At 37.9% G+C, this 21,260-nt stretch overlaps 1 protein-coding gene across 5 annotated transcripts in view; it reads right to left on the reverse strand.

Annotated features, from left to right (window-relative positions):
• The window catches only part of SCAMP1 (secretory carrier membrane protein 1), a 150,190-nt gene that overhangs the window by 37,487 nt on the left and 91,443 nt on the right, over positions 1-21,260 (reverse strand). For all 5 annotated transcript variants that reach the window (XM_043919970.1, XM_043919969.1, XM_043919967.1 and 2 more), the window contains 2 exons: positions 13,261-13,362; positions 10,095-10,212 (listed from right to left, as the gene is read on the reverse strand). In XM_043919970.1, coding sequence (XP_043775905.1) covers positions 10,095-10,212; positions 13,261-13,362 — 220 coding nt within the window. The remainder of the gene's footprint in view (positions 1-10,094; positions 10,213-13,260; positions 13,363-21,260) is intronic.

Raw genomic sequence — 21,260 nt, forward strand, 5'->3', positions numbered from 1 at the left:
ATGATCTTAGTTTTCTGAATGTTGAATTTTAAGCCAGCCTTTTCACTCTCCTCTATCATCCTCATTAAGAGGCTCTTTAGTTCCCATTCACTTTCTGCCTTTAGAGTAGTATCATCTGCGTATCTGAGGTTGTTGATAGCTCTCCCAGCAAAGAGACTTCGCTCTTAAAGGGCTCACACAAAATGCCACCTGGTTTGAGACCCAAGGCAGAAGCAGTAATTTGACAAAAGCCTGGGTGGGACCCACTTGGAGAGCCTCCTGGAGACACAGGAGGCAACTAGAACTCACCTTGGGGACACAGATTCTGGTGGCAGCCAATTTGGGGAACTTGTGCCACCACAAGGACACTGGTAATAGGAAATGCCAGTTTGGAATCCTCCTTCTTGCTTATCAGGGCTGGGACCTGACCCCACCCACAACCTGTCAGCACCAGAACGAGGGCATCTCAGGCCAAGCTTCTAAAAGGTGGACACAGCCTAAGGCAACACCAGGCCAGAAGCCATAGACTCCTCTGAGCCCCCAGCTAACTCAGGACCCAGCCCTGCAAACCACTGGTTGACATCAATCCCCAGATCTCCACAGCCATGCAGTCAAAGACCCCAGAACTTGAGTCCATCCTCCACTGACACACCGCTAGCTCTGAGACCCCCTGTATCTGGCCCCATCCACAAACAGGCTGGCTCTAGGCTTCGGATGCCCTTGTTCTGCAATCAAAGACCTAGGACCCACCTACATTCACCAGGGGGCCGGCAGCAGCCCCAAGACTCAGACTCATGCAGCAAAGGGCAGTCACCAGGCCTGGGACTCCTTGGGCCCCAATCCTACCCAAAAGAGGGCCAACACCAGCTTCCAAATACGATGCACCTGGCAAACAGTTATGTCAGAAACCGGCCCCACCCACCAGAAGGCCATGGGATCTCGGACACCCAGCATACAAACCAGCCACCATGACGCACAACCTACCCAACAGAGGGCCAGCATGAGCCCCGGGACCCTCGGGGCTTTGTAATCAGCCACCACGGGACACAGCCTGGCCCACCAGTGGCTGACAGTGTCCACACAAGGCAAGGCAGAGCACCAACCAGCCTGGGGCCGGCACGTCTACCAGACCGCCCACAGCAGCCGGTATACAACTGCTGGGCCCACCTACACAGAGGGCAACCCCAGATCATATAGCTCTGGTGGTCAGAGGGGACTGCACTGCTGGGACATGTAGGATGGTTCCTCATAGCACCACCTCTCTAAGATCAGGAAATGTAACAAACCTACCAAATACAGAGAAACGAAGACAGTACATTAGCCAAAATGAGGTAATGGAGGAATACGTTTCAACAATATCATAAAACCGCAAAGGAAGAAGTAAGTAAAGTGGAGAAAGGCAATCTGCACAAAAAATAATTTAAGGTAATGATCATAATAAAGAATGCAGGGCAGTGATAAGATTAACAAAGGGTTAGAAAATACAAAGATAATCAAGCAGAGCTGGAGACACAGTAACTGAAATGAAAACTACACTACAAGGACTCAATAGTAGGTTAGATGATAAGGGTAGCAAATCAGAGAACATGAAGAGAGAGCAGTGGAATCACTCAAACTGAACAGAAAAAAAAAAAAGAATTTTAAAAAATGAGGACAGTTAAAAGACCTTGAAATCAACACCAAACGTACTAACATTCACTTCATAGAGGTCCCTTTCACAGAAGGAAAAAAGAAAAAGGGGGCAGAGAACTTATGTGAAGACATAATAGCTGAAAACTTCCCTTCTCTGGGGAAGGAAACAGACATCTAGGTCAAGGAAGTACAGAGAGCCCCAAAGAGGACCAACCTAAAGAGGACTAGGAAGACACACTGCAATTAAAATAGCAAAAGTCAAGATAAAACAGAGTACTAAAAGCAGCAAGGGAAAAGAAACAAGTTACACACAAGGAAACTCCCTCATGGCCATCAACTTACTTTTAAGAGAAACTACAGGCTGTAGGGAGTAGCACAACATATTTACAGTGATGAATGGGACAAACATGCAACGAGGACTGCTCCCCAAGGTTCTCCTCCCCGTTTGAAGGAGAGACCAAAAGTCTTACAGGCACGCAAAAGCTAAAAGAATGCAACACCACAAAACCAAATTTATAAGAAATGTTAGAGACTTGTCAAAGCAGAAAAGGCCACTACTAGAAATATGAAAATTACAAAAGGAAAAATCTCACTGGCAAAGACAAGCATAAAGGTAGTAAATTAACCACTTACACAGCCAGTAAAGCTTAAAAGACAAAAGCAGAAAAATTATCTATATCCACAATCATTAGCTAAGGAATACACGAAAGAAGATGTAAAATATGATGTAAATGTGATGGACTGGGAGAGTAAAATTTCAGAGTTGTTAAAATGTGTTCAAACTTACATAGATTGCTATATACAAACTTCATAGTAACAACAAACCAAGTGTGTAATTGATACACACATGCAAGAGAGAAAGGAATTCAAACATAAACTAAAGAGAGTCGTCAAATCACAAAGGAAGAGAGCAAAGGAAAGAAATAAAAGTAAACTACAAAAATTATTCAGAAAAACAATGAACACAATGCCAATAAGAACACACCTATCAGTAATTATTTTAAACATAAATAGACTAAATGGTCCAATCGAAAGACAGAGCAGCTGACTGAATAAAAAGTAAGACTCATATATATTCCGTCTACAAGAGATTCACTTTAGACCTAAAGTAACACACATGGACTGAAAGTGAGGAGATGGATAAAGGTATTCCCTGCAAAGAAAAGTGGAAAAGATGGAGGAGCAATACTTGTATCAGACAGAACAGATGTTAAAACAAACAGTAACAAAAGACAAAAAAGGACATTACATAATGATCAAGAGTTCAATCCAAAAACAGATATAACAGTTGTAAATATATATGCACCCAACACAGGAGCCTAAATATGCAAAAGTACATATAGCACTAACACACATAAAGAGAAATTTGACATCAACCCAATACTAGGAGCAAACTTTAACACCCTACTTAACAGCAATGGACAGAAAATCAGTAAGGTAACACTGGCCTTAACACAATAGACCAAATGAAGTTAATAAATATAGAAAGGATTCTATCCAAAGTAGCAGAATTACATTCTTTTCAAATGCACTAGGAACATTCCCCAGGATAGTTCACATGTTAGGCTATAAAGCAAGTCACAATAAACTTAAGAAAGCTGGAATCATATCAAGCATCTTTTCTGACCACAATGCTGTAAGACTAGAACTACAAGGATAAAATGCAAAAAATCACAAACACATGGAGACTAAATAATATGCTCCTAAACAAACAATGGGTCACCAAAGAAATCAAAGAGGAAATTAAAAAAACACTTGAAGAAATAGGAAACCACTATGATTCAAAATTTATAGGAAGCAGCAAAAGAAGTTTTGAAGAGTGAAGTTTATAGTGATATAAGTCTTATAAGATAAGAAAACTGGCAATATCAAGGGAATATTTCATGCAAGGATGGCACAATAAAGGGCAGAAAGAGTAAGGACCTAACAGAAGCAGAAGAGAATAAGAAGGGGTGGCAAGAATACACAAAAGAACTGTACAAAACCGTACAAAAAAGGTCTTATTGACACAGATAATCACAGTGGTGTGGTCACTCACCTAGAGCCAGACATCCTGGAATGCGAAGTCAAGAGGGCCTTAGGAAGCATTACCACGAACAAAGCTGGTGGAGGTAATGGAATTCCAGTTGAGCTATTTCAAATCCTAAAAGACGATGCTGTGAAAGTGCTGCACTCAATATGCCAGTAAATTTGGAAAACTCAGCAGTGGCCACAGGACTGGAAATGGTCAGTTTTCATTCCAATCCCAAAGAAGGGCAATGCCAGAGAATGTATAAACTACCATACAGTTGCTCTCATTTCACATGCTAGCAAGGTCATGCTCAAAATCCTTCAAAATCCTTCAAGCTAGGCTTCAGCAGAATGTGAATTGAGAACTTCCAGATGTTCAAGCTGGATTTAGAAAAAGCAGAGGACCCAAAGATCAAGTTGCCAACATTCGTTGGATCATAGAAAAAGCAAGAGAATTCCAGAAAAACATCTACTTCTACGTTATTGACAACACTAAAGCCTTTGAGTGTGTGGGTCACAATAAACTGGAAAATTCTTTAAGAAATGGGAATACCAGACCACCTTGTCTCCTGAGAAACCTGTAAGTGGCTCAAGAAGCAACAGTTAGAACAGGTCATGGTTCCAAACTGGGAAAGGAATATCACAAAGATATATATTTCACCCTGTTCATTTAACTTATATGCAGAGTTAAGTTCAGTTGCTCAGTCGTGTCTGACTCTTTGCAACCCCATGGTTTCCCTGTCCATCACCAGTCCCCGGAGCTTGCTCAAACTCATGTCCATCAAGTCGGTGATGCCACCCAGCCAACTCATCCTTTGTCGTCCCCTTCTCCTCCTCCCTTCAATCTTTCCCAGCATCAGGGTCTTTTCCAATGAGTCAATTCTTTGCGTCAGGTGACCAAAGTATTGGAGCTTCAGCTTCAGCATCATACTTTCCAATGAATATTCAGGACTGATCTCCTTTAGGATGGACTGGTTGGATCTCCTTGCAGTCCAAGGGACTCTCGAGAGCCTTCTCCAACACCACAGTTCAAAGCATCAGTTCTTCAGTGCTCATATATGCACAGTACATCATGCAAAATACAAGGCTAGACGATTCATAAGATAAAATCAAGGTTGCCGGGAGAAATATCAACAACCTCGGATATGCAGATATTACCACTCTAATGGCAGAAAGTGAAGAGGAACAAAAGAGCCTCTTGATGATAGTGAAAAGAGGCAAGTGAAAAACCTGGCTTGAAACTTAACATTCAAAAAACTAAGATCATGGCATCCAGAACCAACACTTCGTGGCAAACAGACGGGGGGGAAAGTGGAAGCAGTGACAGATTTTATTTTCTTGGACTCTAAAATCACTGCAGATGGTGACTGCTATGGCAAACCTAGACAGCTTATTAGAAAGCAGAAACACCTCTTTGCTGACAAAGGTCCCTATAGTCAAAGCTATGGTTTTTTCAGTAGTCAGATACAGATGTGAGTTCGACCATAAAGAAGGCTGGGCACCGGAGAATTGATGCTTTCAAACTGTGTTGCTGGAGAAGGCTCTTGAGATTCCCTTGGACTAAAAGGAGATCAAACCAGTCAACCGTAAAGGAAATCAACCCTGAATATTCATTGGAAGGACGGATGCTGAAGCTAAAGCTCTGATACTTCAGCCACCTGATGCAGAGCTGACTCATTGAAAAAGACCCTGATGCTGGGAAAAGCTGAAGGCAGAAGGAAAAGGGGGTGGCAGAGGATGAGATGGTTAGATCACACCACTGACTCAATGGACATGAATTTGAGCATACTCCAGGAGATAGTGGAGGACAGAGGAGACTGGTGTGCTGCAGTCAATGGGGTCGCAAAGAGCTGGCACAACTTAGTAACAATAAAAAACAGAAAATAAAAGAGTACTTGCAAAACAGACATTTTTGTATAGAAAAAAATTAAATGCTTTAAAAAATTTATTTTTTAAAGAAATGAAAATAACCTTTTCTAAAATTCTTTTGAAGTTCAAAAAGTCATTATTAACAATCATTTTATTAACATGGATGAGGTATATTAACAATTGAAGAAATAACCATTCAAAACTAGGGCCCAAAGGAAATACAAATTATGTTTTATGTATTTATCTCTTCCACACTAAGTTATTCTAGCTTTTCTATCAATTAAAGGACAGGGGAAATTTTGTATTCCCTTAATATACAATCTCCTATGACTCATCCATTTGTTATCTGACCCATAACTAGTATTTAATTCTTTGACTAGTCTACTCTAAAAACATGAGCCTATAAAAAAATACTGCTTGGGAATAACCTAAAAGAAACTGTTCCCTTATCTATAAAGAGGTACAAGAGAAGATATTCTTGCATTTCAATTATTTTATATTAGATTAAAAGATGACACTAAGGGAAAACAAAGATACCACAGTGCTCATATTTGGCACTTGAGACACCAGTGATTAGCTAACTCCAAATTATGTGAGACTTCAGAATGCCAACAAAAGTTATCAAAATTGTATTCATTGTCAATGAAATGAAAATATACCACAGATCATGGTTCAGCTGATGCTGGAGACACAGAATAGCCTAATAAAAAGAAATTAACTCTTCTAGAGCCAAAACTGTGCATAGATAACTTTTAGAGGGCATTAACTGCTTATGAAAAGCCTGACCCCTAGTGGTTATAAACTATGGCCACAGACCCCCTCAAAGGACTTTTTTCTTTTAAAAGATACAGTGTGGGGAATGCAGTCAATAATATACTGCTTTGTATCATGACAGATGGTAGACTTCTTGCAGTGATCATTTTGACACATACAGAAATACTGGATATCACCATGTTGTGCACCAGAAACGAACACAGTGTTGCAGGACAAGTATACTTCAAAAACAAACTCACTCATAGAAAAAGATACCAAATTTGAGGTTACACGGGTTGGGGGGGGGGGGGGGAGGCGAAGGGGAACTGGATGATTCAATTCCCCCTTCAAAAGGTACCAATTTCAACTTATAACATATGTAAGTACTAGAGATGTAATGTACAACATGGTAAGTATAATGAGCAGAAAAGTAGTACATCAAGGCTGTACATTGTCACCCTGCTTATTTAACTTATATGCAGAGTACATCATGAGAAACGCTGGGCTGGAAGAAGCATAAGCTGGAATCAAGATTGCCAGGAGAAATATCAATAACCTCAGAAATGCAGACGACACCACCCTTGTGGCAGAAAGTGAAGAACTAAAGAGCCTCTTGATGAAAGTGAAAGAGGAGAGCGAAAAAGTTGGCTTAAAGCTCAACATTCAGAAAACTAAGATCATGGCATCCAGTCCCATCACTTCATAGGAAATAGATGGGGAAACAGTGGAAAAAGTGTCAGACTTTATTTTGGGGGGCTCCAAAATCACCTCAGATGGTGACTGCAGCCATGAAATGAAAAGACTCCTACTCCTTGGAAGGAAAGCTATGACCAACCTAGACAGCATATTAAAAAGCAGAGACAATACTTTGCCAACAAAGGTCCATCTAGTCAAGGCTATGACTTTTCCAGTGGTCATGTACGGATGTGAGAGTTGGACTGTGAAGAAAGCTGAGCACCAAAAAATTGATGCTTTTGAACTGTGGTGTTGGAGAAGACTCCTGAGAGTCCCTTGGATTGCAAGGAGATCCAACCAGTCCATCCTAAAGGAGATCAGTCCTGGGTGTTCATTGGAAGGACTGATGTTGAAGCTGAAACTCCAGTACTTTGGCCACCTGATGTGAAGAGCTGACTCATTGGAAAAGACCCTGATGCTGGGAGGGATTGGGGGCAGGAGGAGAAGGGGACGACAGAAGATGAGATGGCTGGATGGCATCACCGACTTGATGGACATGAGTTTGAGGAAACTCCGGGAGTTGGTGATGGACAGGGAGGCCTCGCGTGCTACGATTCATGGGGTCGCAAAGAGTGGGACACAACTGAGTGACTGAACTGAACTGAACTGTGAGACAATGACACCAATCAACCAGAGCAGGTCAATAGTCACCTGAAGATGCCACTAAACGGCTGGGTAAAGTACTGTCTTTCAACTCCAAGATTCTAATCCATTCAGGTGGGGAAGAGCCTGAAACGATGTGGAAGGCTGAAATCCCCAAGGGAAAAAAGACTGCACAGCAAAAGCACAGAGCAGGGAACTGAGCGCACTGAAGATGACTTTTACTGTGAGCTGAAGAAAGAAATGAAGGAGGAAGACTAGTCTCAGAGGCAGGAGAATCAGGACATCATTAAGAAGGCTGAGGAAGAAGGCCACCTGCAACACAGAAGGCTTCCGAGTCCAAGGAGGAGGAAAATGGAATGAGTAACTTCAGAAAACAGTTTCAATAGTTATGCATATGTATGTCTAAAAGGAAGTAAAAGCTTTTAAGAGAGAAAAAATGTAGGAAAATATGGACAGGAAGAATATAGCCTAAGTTTCACAGTTTTGAGAAGGATTAAAGGAAAACATACAAGCCAAATATTTCAAGAATGCAGTTTTCCTAAATATAAGCTACAGTTATTTCTATGCAATCCTTGTACATATTCCAAATTACTAGACAGCAAATTAAAGGGAAAAAATGTTATTTTAATGTGAGACACATCAAAAAGTATCATTTTAAAACATAGGTGTCATTCACAAGGTTTCTATATCATGTTAGAACATGTGGAATCTAGGAAAATGGTACAGATGAGCCAATTTCCAGGGTGGGAACAGAGATGCAGACATAGAGAAGGGACATGTGGACACAGCGAGGGAAGGGGAGGGTGGGACAAATTGGGAAACTGGGATTGACATGCATACACTACCAGGTGTAAAACACATAGCTAGTGGGAAGCTGGTGTATCGCACAGGGAGCTCAGCCTGGCACTCTGTGATGACCTAGAGGGGTGGGAGGAAGGTCCAGGAGTGAGGGGATCTATGTATACACAGAGCTGATTCACGTCGCTGTACACCAGAAACTAACACACACTGCAAAGCAACTATACACCAATAAAAAATTAAAATATACATTAGTATATATCTAATGTATTAGATAATATAATAATACAGCAAGGAGATCCAACCAGTCCATCCTAACAGAAATCAGTCCTGAATATTCATTGGAAGGACTGATGCTAAAGCTGAAACTCCAATACTTTGGCCACCTGATGTGAAGAACTGACTCACTGGAAAAGACCCTCACGCTGGGAAAGATGGAAGGTAGGAGGAGAAGGGGATGACAGAGGATGATATGGTTGGATGGCATCACCGACTCAATGGACATGAGTTTGAGCGAACTCCAGGAGTTCGTGACTGACACGGAAGCCTGGCGAGCTGCAGTCCATGGGGTCGCAGAGAGTCGTACACGACTAAGCGACTGAACTGAACTGAATTACATACCTAAAACACAGTAAAACTTCATATAAAATAAAAATATTTATTTTTTCCCCTACCCTATGTAATCATTTTTAAAGGCAATGAAAACAGCCATGGGAATTCTATAGGAAGAAACAGTCATCCTTCAGTATTTGTAGGGTATTGGTTCCATGATACCCCTTACCCTCACACCCAAGGGTACCAAAATCTGAGGATGTTCTCGAGTCTCCTATATGAAGTGGGGCAGCATTTGCATATAACCTATGCACATCCTCCCTGTATGTATACTCGAAATCATCTCTAGATTACTTATACAATATAATACAATGTAAATAGTTATTAAATCAATTAGGTAGTTTCTAAATAGTTGACGATGTGGAGCAAACTCAAGTTTTGCTTTTTGGAACTTCCTGGAATTTTTTTCTCTATTATTTTCAATTCACAGTACTCAAATTAGAGGATGTGGAACCTGTGGATATAGAAGGCCAACTGTATAGCTAATTGGGATTTTTACTAAAACCAAAATTCAATCTGTATTACAGCCTGAATCTGTTACCAGCTCACTTTATACTCTTAGATAAAATAATTTAGTGTTTTCAAATTTTAAATACAAATAAAACGTATGCACTACACACAGAATGGTTACTTCTATTTATTAATTGAGCTACTATGCCATATTCAAAAAAAGAAATCAGAATATACAGAAGGATAACAAGTTTTAAGAATGAGGTTGATTCTTCAATAAAAGAAGGCTTCAGTTAATAAAATTTTAAAATACTCCTTTTTTACAGGAAGTTTAAAATGTGACACAATTTTCTAAAATTTATCTATGCATAACCTTTTTTTTTTTGGCCTCACCATTCAGCATATAGGATCTTCCTCAGCCAGGGATTGAACCCATGCCCCCTGCACTGGGAGCACAGAGTCTTAACCACTGGACCACCAGGGAAGCCCATTCTATACAGAGCTTTTAATTGTGAAAAGTAATCTTCAGAGAGCAAACTTGCATAAGAACAACAATAAAATGACTTGAGGTTATACTAAATCAACAAGATCGGAAAATGAGAACTGAATATCAGGTTCACTAAAAAAATTTAAAGACACAAAATTTCACTTACCTTTTTAAACATAACTAGTGAGATGACTGCTGATGCTGTGAAAAGTGCTGCTATAATTATCATCATGATTCCAACAGGAATACTTTTGTTGAGACCAGTAAGGGATGAAATCCAACCACTATGAAATTTTTAAAAAGCATAATTAGGCAAATAAGTTCACACACAATTTTAAAAACAATCACATAATAACTAACATATATTCAGCACTTATGAGCCAGGCAACATTTTAGTTTTTTGTATGCACTAACTCATTTAATTCTCACAATAGCCCCCTATGATATATGTTATATTTAATCCCTATTTCACAGATGAGAAACTGAGTCTCCAAGATTATTCAATGACTTGCCCAAGGTCACACAGCTAATAAAAACAGCACAGTCTGAATTCAAACCTAAGCACCAAAATCCAGAGCCTTAAATATGAACACAAGATTTTACATTTTTTAAACCTATGAGTTCAGTATTATTTTTTTAAAGTTTATTTTAAATTTTGTTTAATTATATAAGAAAATATTTGAGAACCACATATTCAACAAAGAGCTAGTATCCAAAATATATAAAGAACCTTCATATCTCAACCTTAAAAGTAAATCTTTAAAATTAAAAAAACTTCCATTAGAAAGTGGACAAAGACATGAAGAGACAGTTCACCAAGAGGATATAAAGATGGCAAACAAGCACAAAAAAAGATAAAACACCTTAGAACATTAGAGAAGTAAATACTAAAACCACAGTGTGACATCACTACACAGCCATCAGAATGGCTTGAAAAAAAAATCAGTGACAACACCAGAGTCTGGTGAAGATGTGGAGCTGAAGCACTCATACACTGTTGTTGGAACTGTAAAATGGTGCAGCTTTTCTGGTGAACACTGTCTGGAAAATAGTTTTTTAAAAACACCAAACAGGGAACTCCCTGGCAGTCCAGTGGTTAGGACTCTGCACTCTGACGGGTTCAATCCCTTGTTAGAGGACAGCCCCAGGTGGGGGGAAATCATTTTAAAATAAATAAATAAAAATAAAAAACATGCAACTTCCATATGAACCAGCAATTACACTCTTCTTGGGTGCTTATCACAGAAAAATGAAAATTTATGTTCACACAAAAACTTGTTCATGAATGTTTATAGCAGAATAGCCCCAAACTGGGAACAACCCGAGGTCCTTCAACTGGTGAGTGGTTAAACAAACTGTGGTCTATCCACACCATAAGCTGCTCAGCAATGAAGAGGGATAACTACTCACAGACACGACGACCGGGGTGAATCTCCAGAGTATCATGTTTAGTGAAAAAAGCTAAAGGCTACGGACTGTATGACTCCATTTATATAACATAACTGAGGGGACAAGCAGATCAGAACTGCTAGGGTTAAGGACGGAAGTGAGTATGGCAATAAACAGCAGAATAAAGGATCTTTTGGTGATGAAAGTATCTTGTCTTTACTGTATCAATGTCAAGATCTTGATTTTGATACTATACCATAGTTTTACAGTATGTTACCACTGGGGAAAACTAAACAAAGGATACTTGGGGATCTCTCATTACTTCTTTTTTTTTTTTTTTTATTAGTTGGAGGCTAATTACTTCACAACATTTCAGTGGGTTTTGTCATACATTGATATGAATCAGCCATAGATTTACACGTATTCCCCATCCCGATCCCCCCTCCCACCTCCCTCTCCACCCGATTCCTCTGGGTCTTCCCAGTGCACCAGGCCGGAGCACTTGTCTCATGCATCCCACCTGGGCTGGTGATCTGTTTCACCATAGATAGTATACATGCTGTTCTTTTGAAATATCCCACCCTCACATTCTCCCACAGAGTTCAAAAGTCTGTTCTGTATTTCTGTGTCTCTTTTTCTGTTTTGCATATAGGGTTATCATTACCATCTTTCTAAATTCCATATATATGTGTTAGTATGCTGTAATGTTCTTTATCTTTCTGGCTTACTTCACTCTGTATAAGGGGCTCCAGTTTCATCCATCTCATTAGGACTGGTTCAAATGAATTCTTTTTAACGGCTGAGTAATATTCCATGGTGTATATGTACCACAGCCTCCTTATCCATTCATCTGCTGATGGGCATCTAGGTTGCTCTCATTACTTCTTATCAAGTCTGTGACTCAACAATTATCTCAGAATAAACAGCTTGATTTTTTAAAGTCTGCTGAATTACATGAGATCTAGCTTATAACAGGTCACCTTGTATGCACCCTCACTAGCAGATTCCTGTGCTATTTAGTCACCTCACATGCTTCTATGCTTAGTTTTAACACTTTTTCCTAAGTCTGTACTAAAAAGCAAAAGAAATTATTTTGGCTTCATTATAAATAAGAAAGTACTGTTAACATAAACAGTGTATTTTTTTAATTAAATATTTAAAACATCTCCTTTCTGTCAAATGCTAAAGACTAAAATTTTTAAATGATAACAAACACTACTTTTTCCTAGAACTGATTTAAAATACCCTAATAAATTGTATGCATGTACATGTGCTCGTTAGACCTGCAAAGCTATCACTTTCAGTGTCTGCTCTAATTCAGCAGTCACATACTACATTCACGTCTTCAAATACACTCTAGTTACATGATCAGTTTTGTTTACATACATAATGCAGCAAAGTTGCTTTGTATATGCTTTTACCTTACAAAAATTCAACTGTATGCAACAGTTACAAGACAGAGAGGGGTGATTTTATAAATATGTATTCTTCTATGTACCACTTCACTCAAAGAACGTTTGCTCTAGAGTATCTGAGGAGAGATATAAAATCTATTACCTTCTAACCAGGGTCTAAATAGTCTCAGTTCCCGAGGGTACCCCACTGAGTGAGCCTTTTGCCATATTAAGAATGATTCTATTGTTTAAAGATAGATCCTTAACAAGCATGCAGTGACTCTACTTTTCAGACATGTGCATGTGTGTTTGCAGTTATGTGTCTACATGTTTACGTACCTAAAATAGCACTTTACACATAACAAGTACTCTTTTCTTAAATTCCTTCAAAGGTTAGTCCTTAGGAAATTTTTTAATTGCCTTTTTTAATATTTGTTTACTTTTGCCAATCTGGTTTTTCTATGTCAAATATTTTTTAGGAATTCAAAAATCATATTAAGATATTAGAAGAAGAGATTATAACTAGAGTAATTAAGGTAAATTACTTACCAGTTACCCCAATTATGAAATCCTGCAGCCTGGAGGACATGTACAGCAAACTGACAAATATAGACGAAAAAGAATACAAAGAATCTGAATGAACTGTCACTCCTGTTTTTAAAAAGAAAGGGGGAAAGAGGGGGAGTAGGGAGAAAAAGAAAGTGAAATGTCATCATTTTTATCAATACTTTTACATTCACATGTAGACTGACATACAAAATTTAAAAATATTTTTAAAAATATCAGTGACAACTACCTGAACTGTCTATCCAAATGCTTAGACAATGTTATTATTATTACTCTCACTGATTTCCAACTGCACCACAAAACATCTTGGCAAAAGAAAAGTTACTTTGCTTTCCTTTTATTTTTTATTAAATAGCTTCACTGAATTATGATTAATATATAATAAACTGAAAGTATTTAAAATATACAATTCTGAAAGGTTTGACTTAAGTATATAACCATGAAACTTTTCTAATCAAAATAGTGAACACAGTCAAAAATTTTGTGTACCTGGTTAATTCCTCCCTCCCCACCCACTGCTTTCTGTCACAATAGTTACATATTTTAAGAGTTTTATTTAAATGGGATCATACAGTATATATTTTTTCCTTGTCTGCCTGCTTTCATTCAGCAGTTATTTTCCAGTTCACTCATGTTGTTGCCATGTAACAAAAGTCCATTCCTCTTCACTGCTGAGTAGTATTGCATTGCATAGTATGCTACAGTTTACCTGTTCATTCATCTGTTGATGGACAGTTAGGTTGTTTATGGTTTCTCCTTCTACAAATAAAGCTGCCATGTACATTCATGTATATATACACATATGAACATCCATTTATTTTTCTCCTGGTAAATAATTACCAAGAAGTGGAATGGCTAGAACCCATGTTAGATATAAGTTTAATTTTTAAAGAAACTGTAAAATTGTTTTCCAAAGGAGTTGTTCTACTTCATATTCTCAATGGCAGTATATGAGAATTCCAGTACCTCCACATCTCATTAAGACTTGACAAAATCAATTCCTTAAATTTTAGCCATTCTAAGAGTTGTATAGCGGTAACTCAATTTAAATTTGCATTTCCCTAATAACTACTGTTGAGCACATTTTTATCCACATTTTTGTCATCCATACATCTCCTGTGGTGAACTATCAAAATATTTTTCCAAGGTTTTAATGTGCTTTTTCCCCTTACTGTTGAGTTTTCTGAGTTTGAATATATAGGTCTTTTTATCAGATAAATGCTTTGCAGAATTTTCTCCCATATTGTGGCTTATCTTTTTATTCTCTTAAGAATGTTTTTTAAAGAACAAAGTTTTGTCTTTTTATGGACTCAAATTTATCAATTGGCCTTTATATGAACCTTGATTTTATTGTTTTATCTAAGAAATCTGTGCCAAAGACAAGATACAAAGACTTTTTTCTTGTTTTCTCAAGAAGTTTTATATTTATTGGTTTAACATTTAAGTTTATGTCCCCTTTTTTGGTTAAGTTTTAAGATACGAGGGATGGATTTAAGCTCTTTTATTGAACATATAAATGCAATTATTTCCAGTATCGTTTTTTCTTTTCATTTATTTTTATTAGTTGGAGGCTAATTACTTTACAATATTGTAGTGGGTTTTGTCATATATTGACATGAATCAGCCATGGAATTACATGTATTCCCCATCCCGATCCCCCCTCCCACCTCCCTCTCCACCCGATTCCTCTGGGTCTTCCCAGTGCACCAGGCCCGAGCTCTTGTCTCATGCATCCAACCTGGGCTGGTGACCTGTTTCACCATAGATACTACACAAGTTTCGATGCTGTTCTCTCGAAACATCCCACCCTCGCCTTCTCCCACAGAGTCCAAAAGTCTGTTCTGTACATCTGTGTCTCTTAGTTTTGCATACTGGGTTATCATTACCATCTTTCTAAATTCCATATATATGTGTTAGTATGCTGTAATGGCCTTTACCTTTCTGGCTTACTTCAGTCTGTATAATAGGCTCCAGTTTCATCCATCTCATTAGAACTGATTCAAATGAATTCTTTTTAACGGCTGAGTAATATTCCATAGTGTATATGTACCACAGCTTCCTTATCCATTCGTCTGCTGATGGGCATCTAGGTTGCTTCCATGTCCTGGCTATTATAAACAGTGCTGCGATGAACACTGGGGTGCATGTGTCTCTTTCAGATCTGGTTTCCTCGGTGTGTATGCCCAGAAGTGGGATTGCTGGGTCATATGGCAGTTCTATTTCCAGTTTTTTAAGAAATCTCCACACTGTTCTCCATAGCGGCTGTGCTAGTTTGCATTCCCACCAACAGTGTAAGAGGGTTCCCTTTTCTCCACACCCTCTCCCACATTTGTTGCTTGTAGACTTTTGGATAGCAGCCATCCTGACTGGCGTGTAATGGTACCTCATTGTGGTTTTGATTTGCATTTCTCTGATGATGAGTGATGTTGAGCATCTTTTCATGTGTTTGTTAGCCATCTGTATGTCTTCTTTGGAGAAATGTCTGTTTAGTTCTTTGGCCCATTTTTTTATTGGGTCATTTATTTTTCTGGAATTGAGCTGCAGGAGTTGCTTATATATTTTTGAAATTAATCCTTTGTTGCTTCGTTTGCTATTATTTTCTCCCAGTCTGAGGGCTGTCTTTTCACCTTGCTTATAGTTTCCTTTGTTGTGCAAAAGCTTTTAAATTTCATTAGGTCCCATTTGTTTATTTTTGCTTTTATTTCCAATATTCTGGGAGGTGGGTCATAGAGGATCCTGCTGTGATTCATGTCAGAGAGGGTTTTGCCTATGTTCTCCTCTAGGAGTTTTATAGTTTCTGGTCTTACATTTAGATCTTTAATCCATTTTGAGTTTATTTTTGTGTATGGTGTTAGAAAGTGTTCTAGTTTCATTCTTTTACAAGTGGTTGACCAGTTTTCCCAGCACTAGTTAAAGAGGTTGTCTTTTTTCCATTGTATATCCTTGCCTCCTTTGTCGAAGATGAGGTGTCCATAGGTTCGTGGATTTATCTCTGGGCTTTCTATTCTGTTTCATTGATCTATATTTCTGTCTTTGTGCCAGTACCATACTGTCTTGATGACTGTGGCTTTGTAGTAGAGCCTGAAGTCAGGCAGGTTGATTCCTCCAGTTCCATTCTTCTTTCTCAAGATTACTTTGGCTATTCGAGGTTTTTTCCAGCATCATTTCTTAAAAAGATTATTCTTTCTGCACTACATTACCTTTGTACCCTTCTAAAAAAAAAATTACTTATCTATATGTGGGTGGGTTTATTTCTGAACTCTGTCTCCTCATTCTATTTGTCAACCTTTATGTCAGTATCAGTATCACACCATTTTGACTGCTTAAGTTTTCTAGTATGTCTTTAAATTAGGTATGTTAATCTTCCAATTTTGCTGTCTTTCCTCAAAGTTGTTTTGGCTATTCTAGGCTATTACATTTCTATATATCTTTTAGAATCACCTAGTTCATTTCCATAAAACAACCTAAAGGGATTTTTATAGGGATTACATTGCGTCTATAGATCCATTTGGAGAGAATTCATATCATATAACATTGAGTCTTCCAACCCATTAACAAGATGTATGTCTCCATTTATATTTTCTACATAGATGACTATGTAATCTGTGGGGAAAAGCCAGTTTTACTCCTTCCTTTCTAATGTGAGGCTTCTTACTTGGCTTTCTGACCTGTTTATACTGGTGAGAACCTCTACTACAAAGTTTAAAATAAGTGGTGAGAATAAACATCTTTATCTTGTTCTTGGATCTTAAACAGAAAGCTTTTAGTCCTTCACCATTAAGTATGATGTTAAATGTTACAGTTTTTCATAGATGCCCTTTATCAAGTTGAGAAAGTTACCTTTTATTCCAACTTTGAGTGTTTTTATCATGAAAGTGAAGGTTTTTGGATTCTGTCAAATGTTTCTTTTGCATCAACTAAGATGATCATATGGTGAATTACAATAACTAATTTTCTAATCTTAAACCAATCTTGAATTCCTAAAATAAGCTACACTCACTTGATTGTGACACAGTATCTTTAAACATACTGTTGAATTTGATTCTTCGGCAAGATTTTCAACTGTCCAAAGTTTACTCCATTTCTGCTCATCCCAGTGACTATTCCAACCCCAAAACACATTTTTGGAAGTCTTCATTAGGGAAGATTTGTCCCTTCTGCTCATTTATTTAACAGTCATTTGTTTATATTAATATGAGCATGGCTCATACATATATATGTTCTTTTTTCTTATTAATGTTTTTGCTTTATTACCTGTATACCAAGAAACCAGAGTATATGTAACATATACTCTGAAGAGAGTTTCATAAATAGAATAATGTCTAAAGGCATCACAACAGCTATTTCAGTTACCTAACAGGGATCTTTCCAGGTTCCAAACTCACAGATAAATTCTAGAAACTGAATCTACCTAACAAAACGTCTAAGAAATCTATTACAAGGTACAGAATATGTCTTAAAAAGTAAGCTTCTTATAGCCTCTTCAATAGGGGGTGCTGGGAAAACTGTGAAAAAGCTACATGTGAAAGAATGAAACGAGAGCACTTCCTAACATCATACACAAAAATAAACTCAAAATGGATTAAAGACTTAAATGTAAGGCCAGAAACTATAAAGCTCTCTTAGAGGAAAATAAAGGAAGTACACTCTTTGACATGCATCACAACAAGATCCTCTTTGAAATAAAAATAAACAAATGTGACTTAATTAAGCGAAAAGTTTCACACAGCAAAGCAAACTATAAACAAGATTAAAAGACAACCCTCAGAGTGGGAGAAAACAATAGCAAACAAAACAACTGGCAAAGGATTAATCTCCAGAATATATAAGCAGCTCATACAGATCACATCAGGAAAACAAACAGCCCAATCAAAAAATGGGCAGAAGACCCAAACAGACATTTCTCCAAAGAAATACAGATGGCTAATAAGCACACAAAAAGATGTTCAACATTGTCCAGTGTTAGAGAAACGCTAATCAAAACTACACTGAAGAATCACCTCACACCAGTCAAAAATGGCCATCATCAAAAAAATCTACAAACAATAAATTCTGAAGAGGGCATGGAGAAAAGGGAACCCTCTTGCACCACTGGTGGGAATGTAAATTGATACAGCCACTATGGCGGGCAGTATGGAGATTCCTTAAAAAACTAGGAATAAAACCACCATATGACGCAACAATCCTACTCCTGGGCATATACCCTGAGGAAACCACTAACCAGAAAAGACATATGTATCCCAATGTAAAACACAGCACTACTTACAACAGCAAAGACACAGAAGCAACCTGATGTCCACTGACAAAAGAATGGATAGAGAAGCTGTGGCATATTTATACAATGGAATATTGCTCAGCCATAAAAGGAATGCATCTGAGTCAGTTCTAATGAGGTGGATGAACCTAGTGCCTATCATACAAGTGAAGTCAGAAAAACAAGTATCATATTTTAATGCACATACACATTAAATCCAGAAAGATGGTACTGATGAACCTATCTGCAGGGCAACAGTGGAGACACAGACAGAGAGAACAGGCTTGTGGACACAGCAGGGGGAAGGAGAGGGTGGGACAAATGGCGAGAGTAACACAGGGACATATACAGGACCATACGTAAAATAGATAGCCAGCAGGAATTTGCTGTTATGATGCAGGAGCTCAAACCTGTACTCTGTGACAACTTAGAGGGGTGGGACAGGGTGGGAGGAGGGAAGGAGATTCAAGAGGGAGGGGACATATGTATACCTGTGGCTGATTCATGTTGATGTACGGCAGAAACTAACACAAAACTCTAAAGCAGTTATCCTTCAATTAAAAATAAATTTTAAAAAATACAAAAATTAAGCTGTCCTAATAAAAGGAAAGTATTTCTAAAATATTGCTCTCAAATAGTAATGAAGGAATGTAAAGACTGGTTCATCTTCCTCCTTTGTATGTACAGCTGTTGTTGTCGCTGTTTAGTCACTAATCCTGTCCAACCCTTTTTACGACCCCATGAACTGTAGCCCGCCAGGCTTCTCTGTTCATGGGATTTCCCAAGCAAGAGTAGTGGGGTCGGTTGGATTCCCTCCTCCAGGGGATACTACCGACCGAGGGATTGAACCTGCGTCTCCTGCACTGCAGGTGGAGTCTTCACCGCTGAGCCACCACGGAAGCTCCTACATGTATAATTAGTTCATATAAAAGCACAGCTATGAAATGAATTTTACTGTCTTCTTGTCCAGAAAGAAAAAAGTTGGTTGATCAAATGAGGCAGACAAAGTCTATAGAGAAATATGTTTAGCCTCCTTAAATAGTAAAAGTAGAAAGATGCACAGCTAGTATACTAAATTGATGAAACAGAAACCTCAGAGTTTCTCATTTTTTTCTACTTTTACTATTTAAGGAAGCTAAACATATTTTTTAACAGACTTTGTTTGCTTCATTTGATCAACCCATCTTTCTGTTTCTGGACAATAAGACGGTAAAATTAATCTCATATACACTTACCACACTAATATAAATGATTATTTTAAAAACACTACAAATTTCTCTAAGCTATAAATTCCACATACCAGCACATACTGAACTATCTAGACTTTAACTTCCAAGAGTGCACAAATCTTCCTCTAATCTATCCAAATTATTACAAATGTAAAATCAGTCAAATTCCAGTTTTCAAACAGTTGCTCTGTTTTTAACTATACAAAGAGTTACTTAAAATATACTTCCTCTCTTCAAAACAATATTAAAAAAGTGAATCTGACTTCCCTGTGAAAACAATTTTACAATACCAGTTGCAATTCCCTGCCAAAAGCCTAAAATTTATTAAAGACTTGTATGCAAAAAAAAAAACTGAGGTAGTTATGGAGCAAAAAGCACATTAAGTATAGATAATTTCCCATATACTGAATAGTAGAACATTCTCTAAAGTGTAAGCTTAAATGATATAACAATCACATGAATTTCAAGTTCATCCAAACTGCTTTAAAAGCCTGGTAAAACTGTGAAGCTCTTACAGGGCCAGATAACCACTTCTGCCACTCCACTCCCCGACTCCTCTGGCCACCTCAAGGGCAAGGCTATACCACAGCCAGAATCAGTAAGGGTCCAGGAGATCCACTCTCACCACTATTATTCAACATAGTTTTTGAAGTCCTAGCTACAGCAATCAGAGAAGAAAAGAAATAAAAGGAATCCAGATCAGAAAAGAAGATGTAAAGCTCTCACTGTTTGCGATGACATGATACTATACATAGAAAACCCTAAAGATACTATCAGAAAATTACTAGAGCTAATCAGTGAATTTAGCAAAGTCACAGGATAAAAAATCAATACACAGAAATGACTTGCATTCCTATATACTAACAATGAAAAAATAGAGAAATTAAGGAATCATCCCATTCACCATTGCAACAAAAAGAACAAAATATCTAAAATAAACCTATCTGAAGAGACAAAAGAACTGTATACAGAAAATTATAAGACACTGATGAAAGAAATCAAACATGACATAAACAGATACAGATACATATCATGTTCCTGGGTAGGAAGATTCAAAATTGTGAAAATGACTATACTACCAAATGCAATCTACAGATTCAATGTAATCCCTATGAAATTACCAATGGCATTTTTCACAGAACTAGAACAAAAAATCTCACAATTCATATGGAAACACAAAAGATCCTGAATAGCCAAAGCAGTCTTGAGAAAGAAGAATGGAGCTGGAGGAATCAGCCTTCCTGACTTCAGGTTATACTACAAAGCTACGGTCATCCAGACAGTATGGTTCTGGCACAGAAACAGAAGTACAGACCAATGGAACAAGATAGAAAGCCCAGAAATAAACCCATGCACCTATGGGTACCTTATTTTTGAATATTGTATATTGTATATTTTTGAATATATTGTATATTTTTGAATTGTATTGTATATTTTTGAATATACAATGAGGAAAAGAGAGCCTCTTCAATAAGTGGTGCAGGGAAAACTGGACACCT

The sequence above is a fragment of the Cervus elaphus genome, chromosome 12 (assembly GCF_910594005.1).
Source record: "Cervus elaphus chromosome 12, mCerEla1.1, whole genome shotgun sequence".
Classification (NCBI taxonomy): domain Eukaryota; kingdom Metazoa; phylum Chordata; class Mammalia; order Artiodactyla; family Cervidae; genus Cervus; species Cervus elaphus.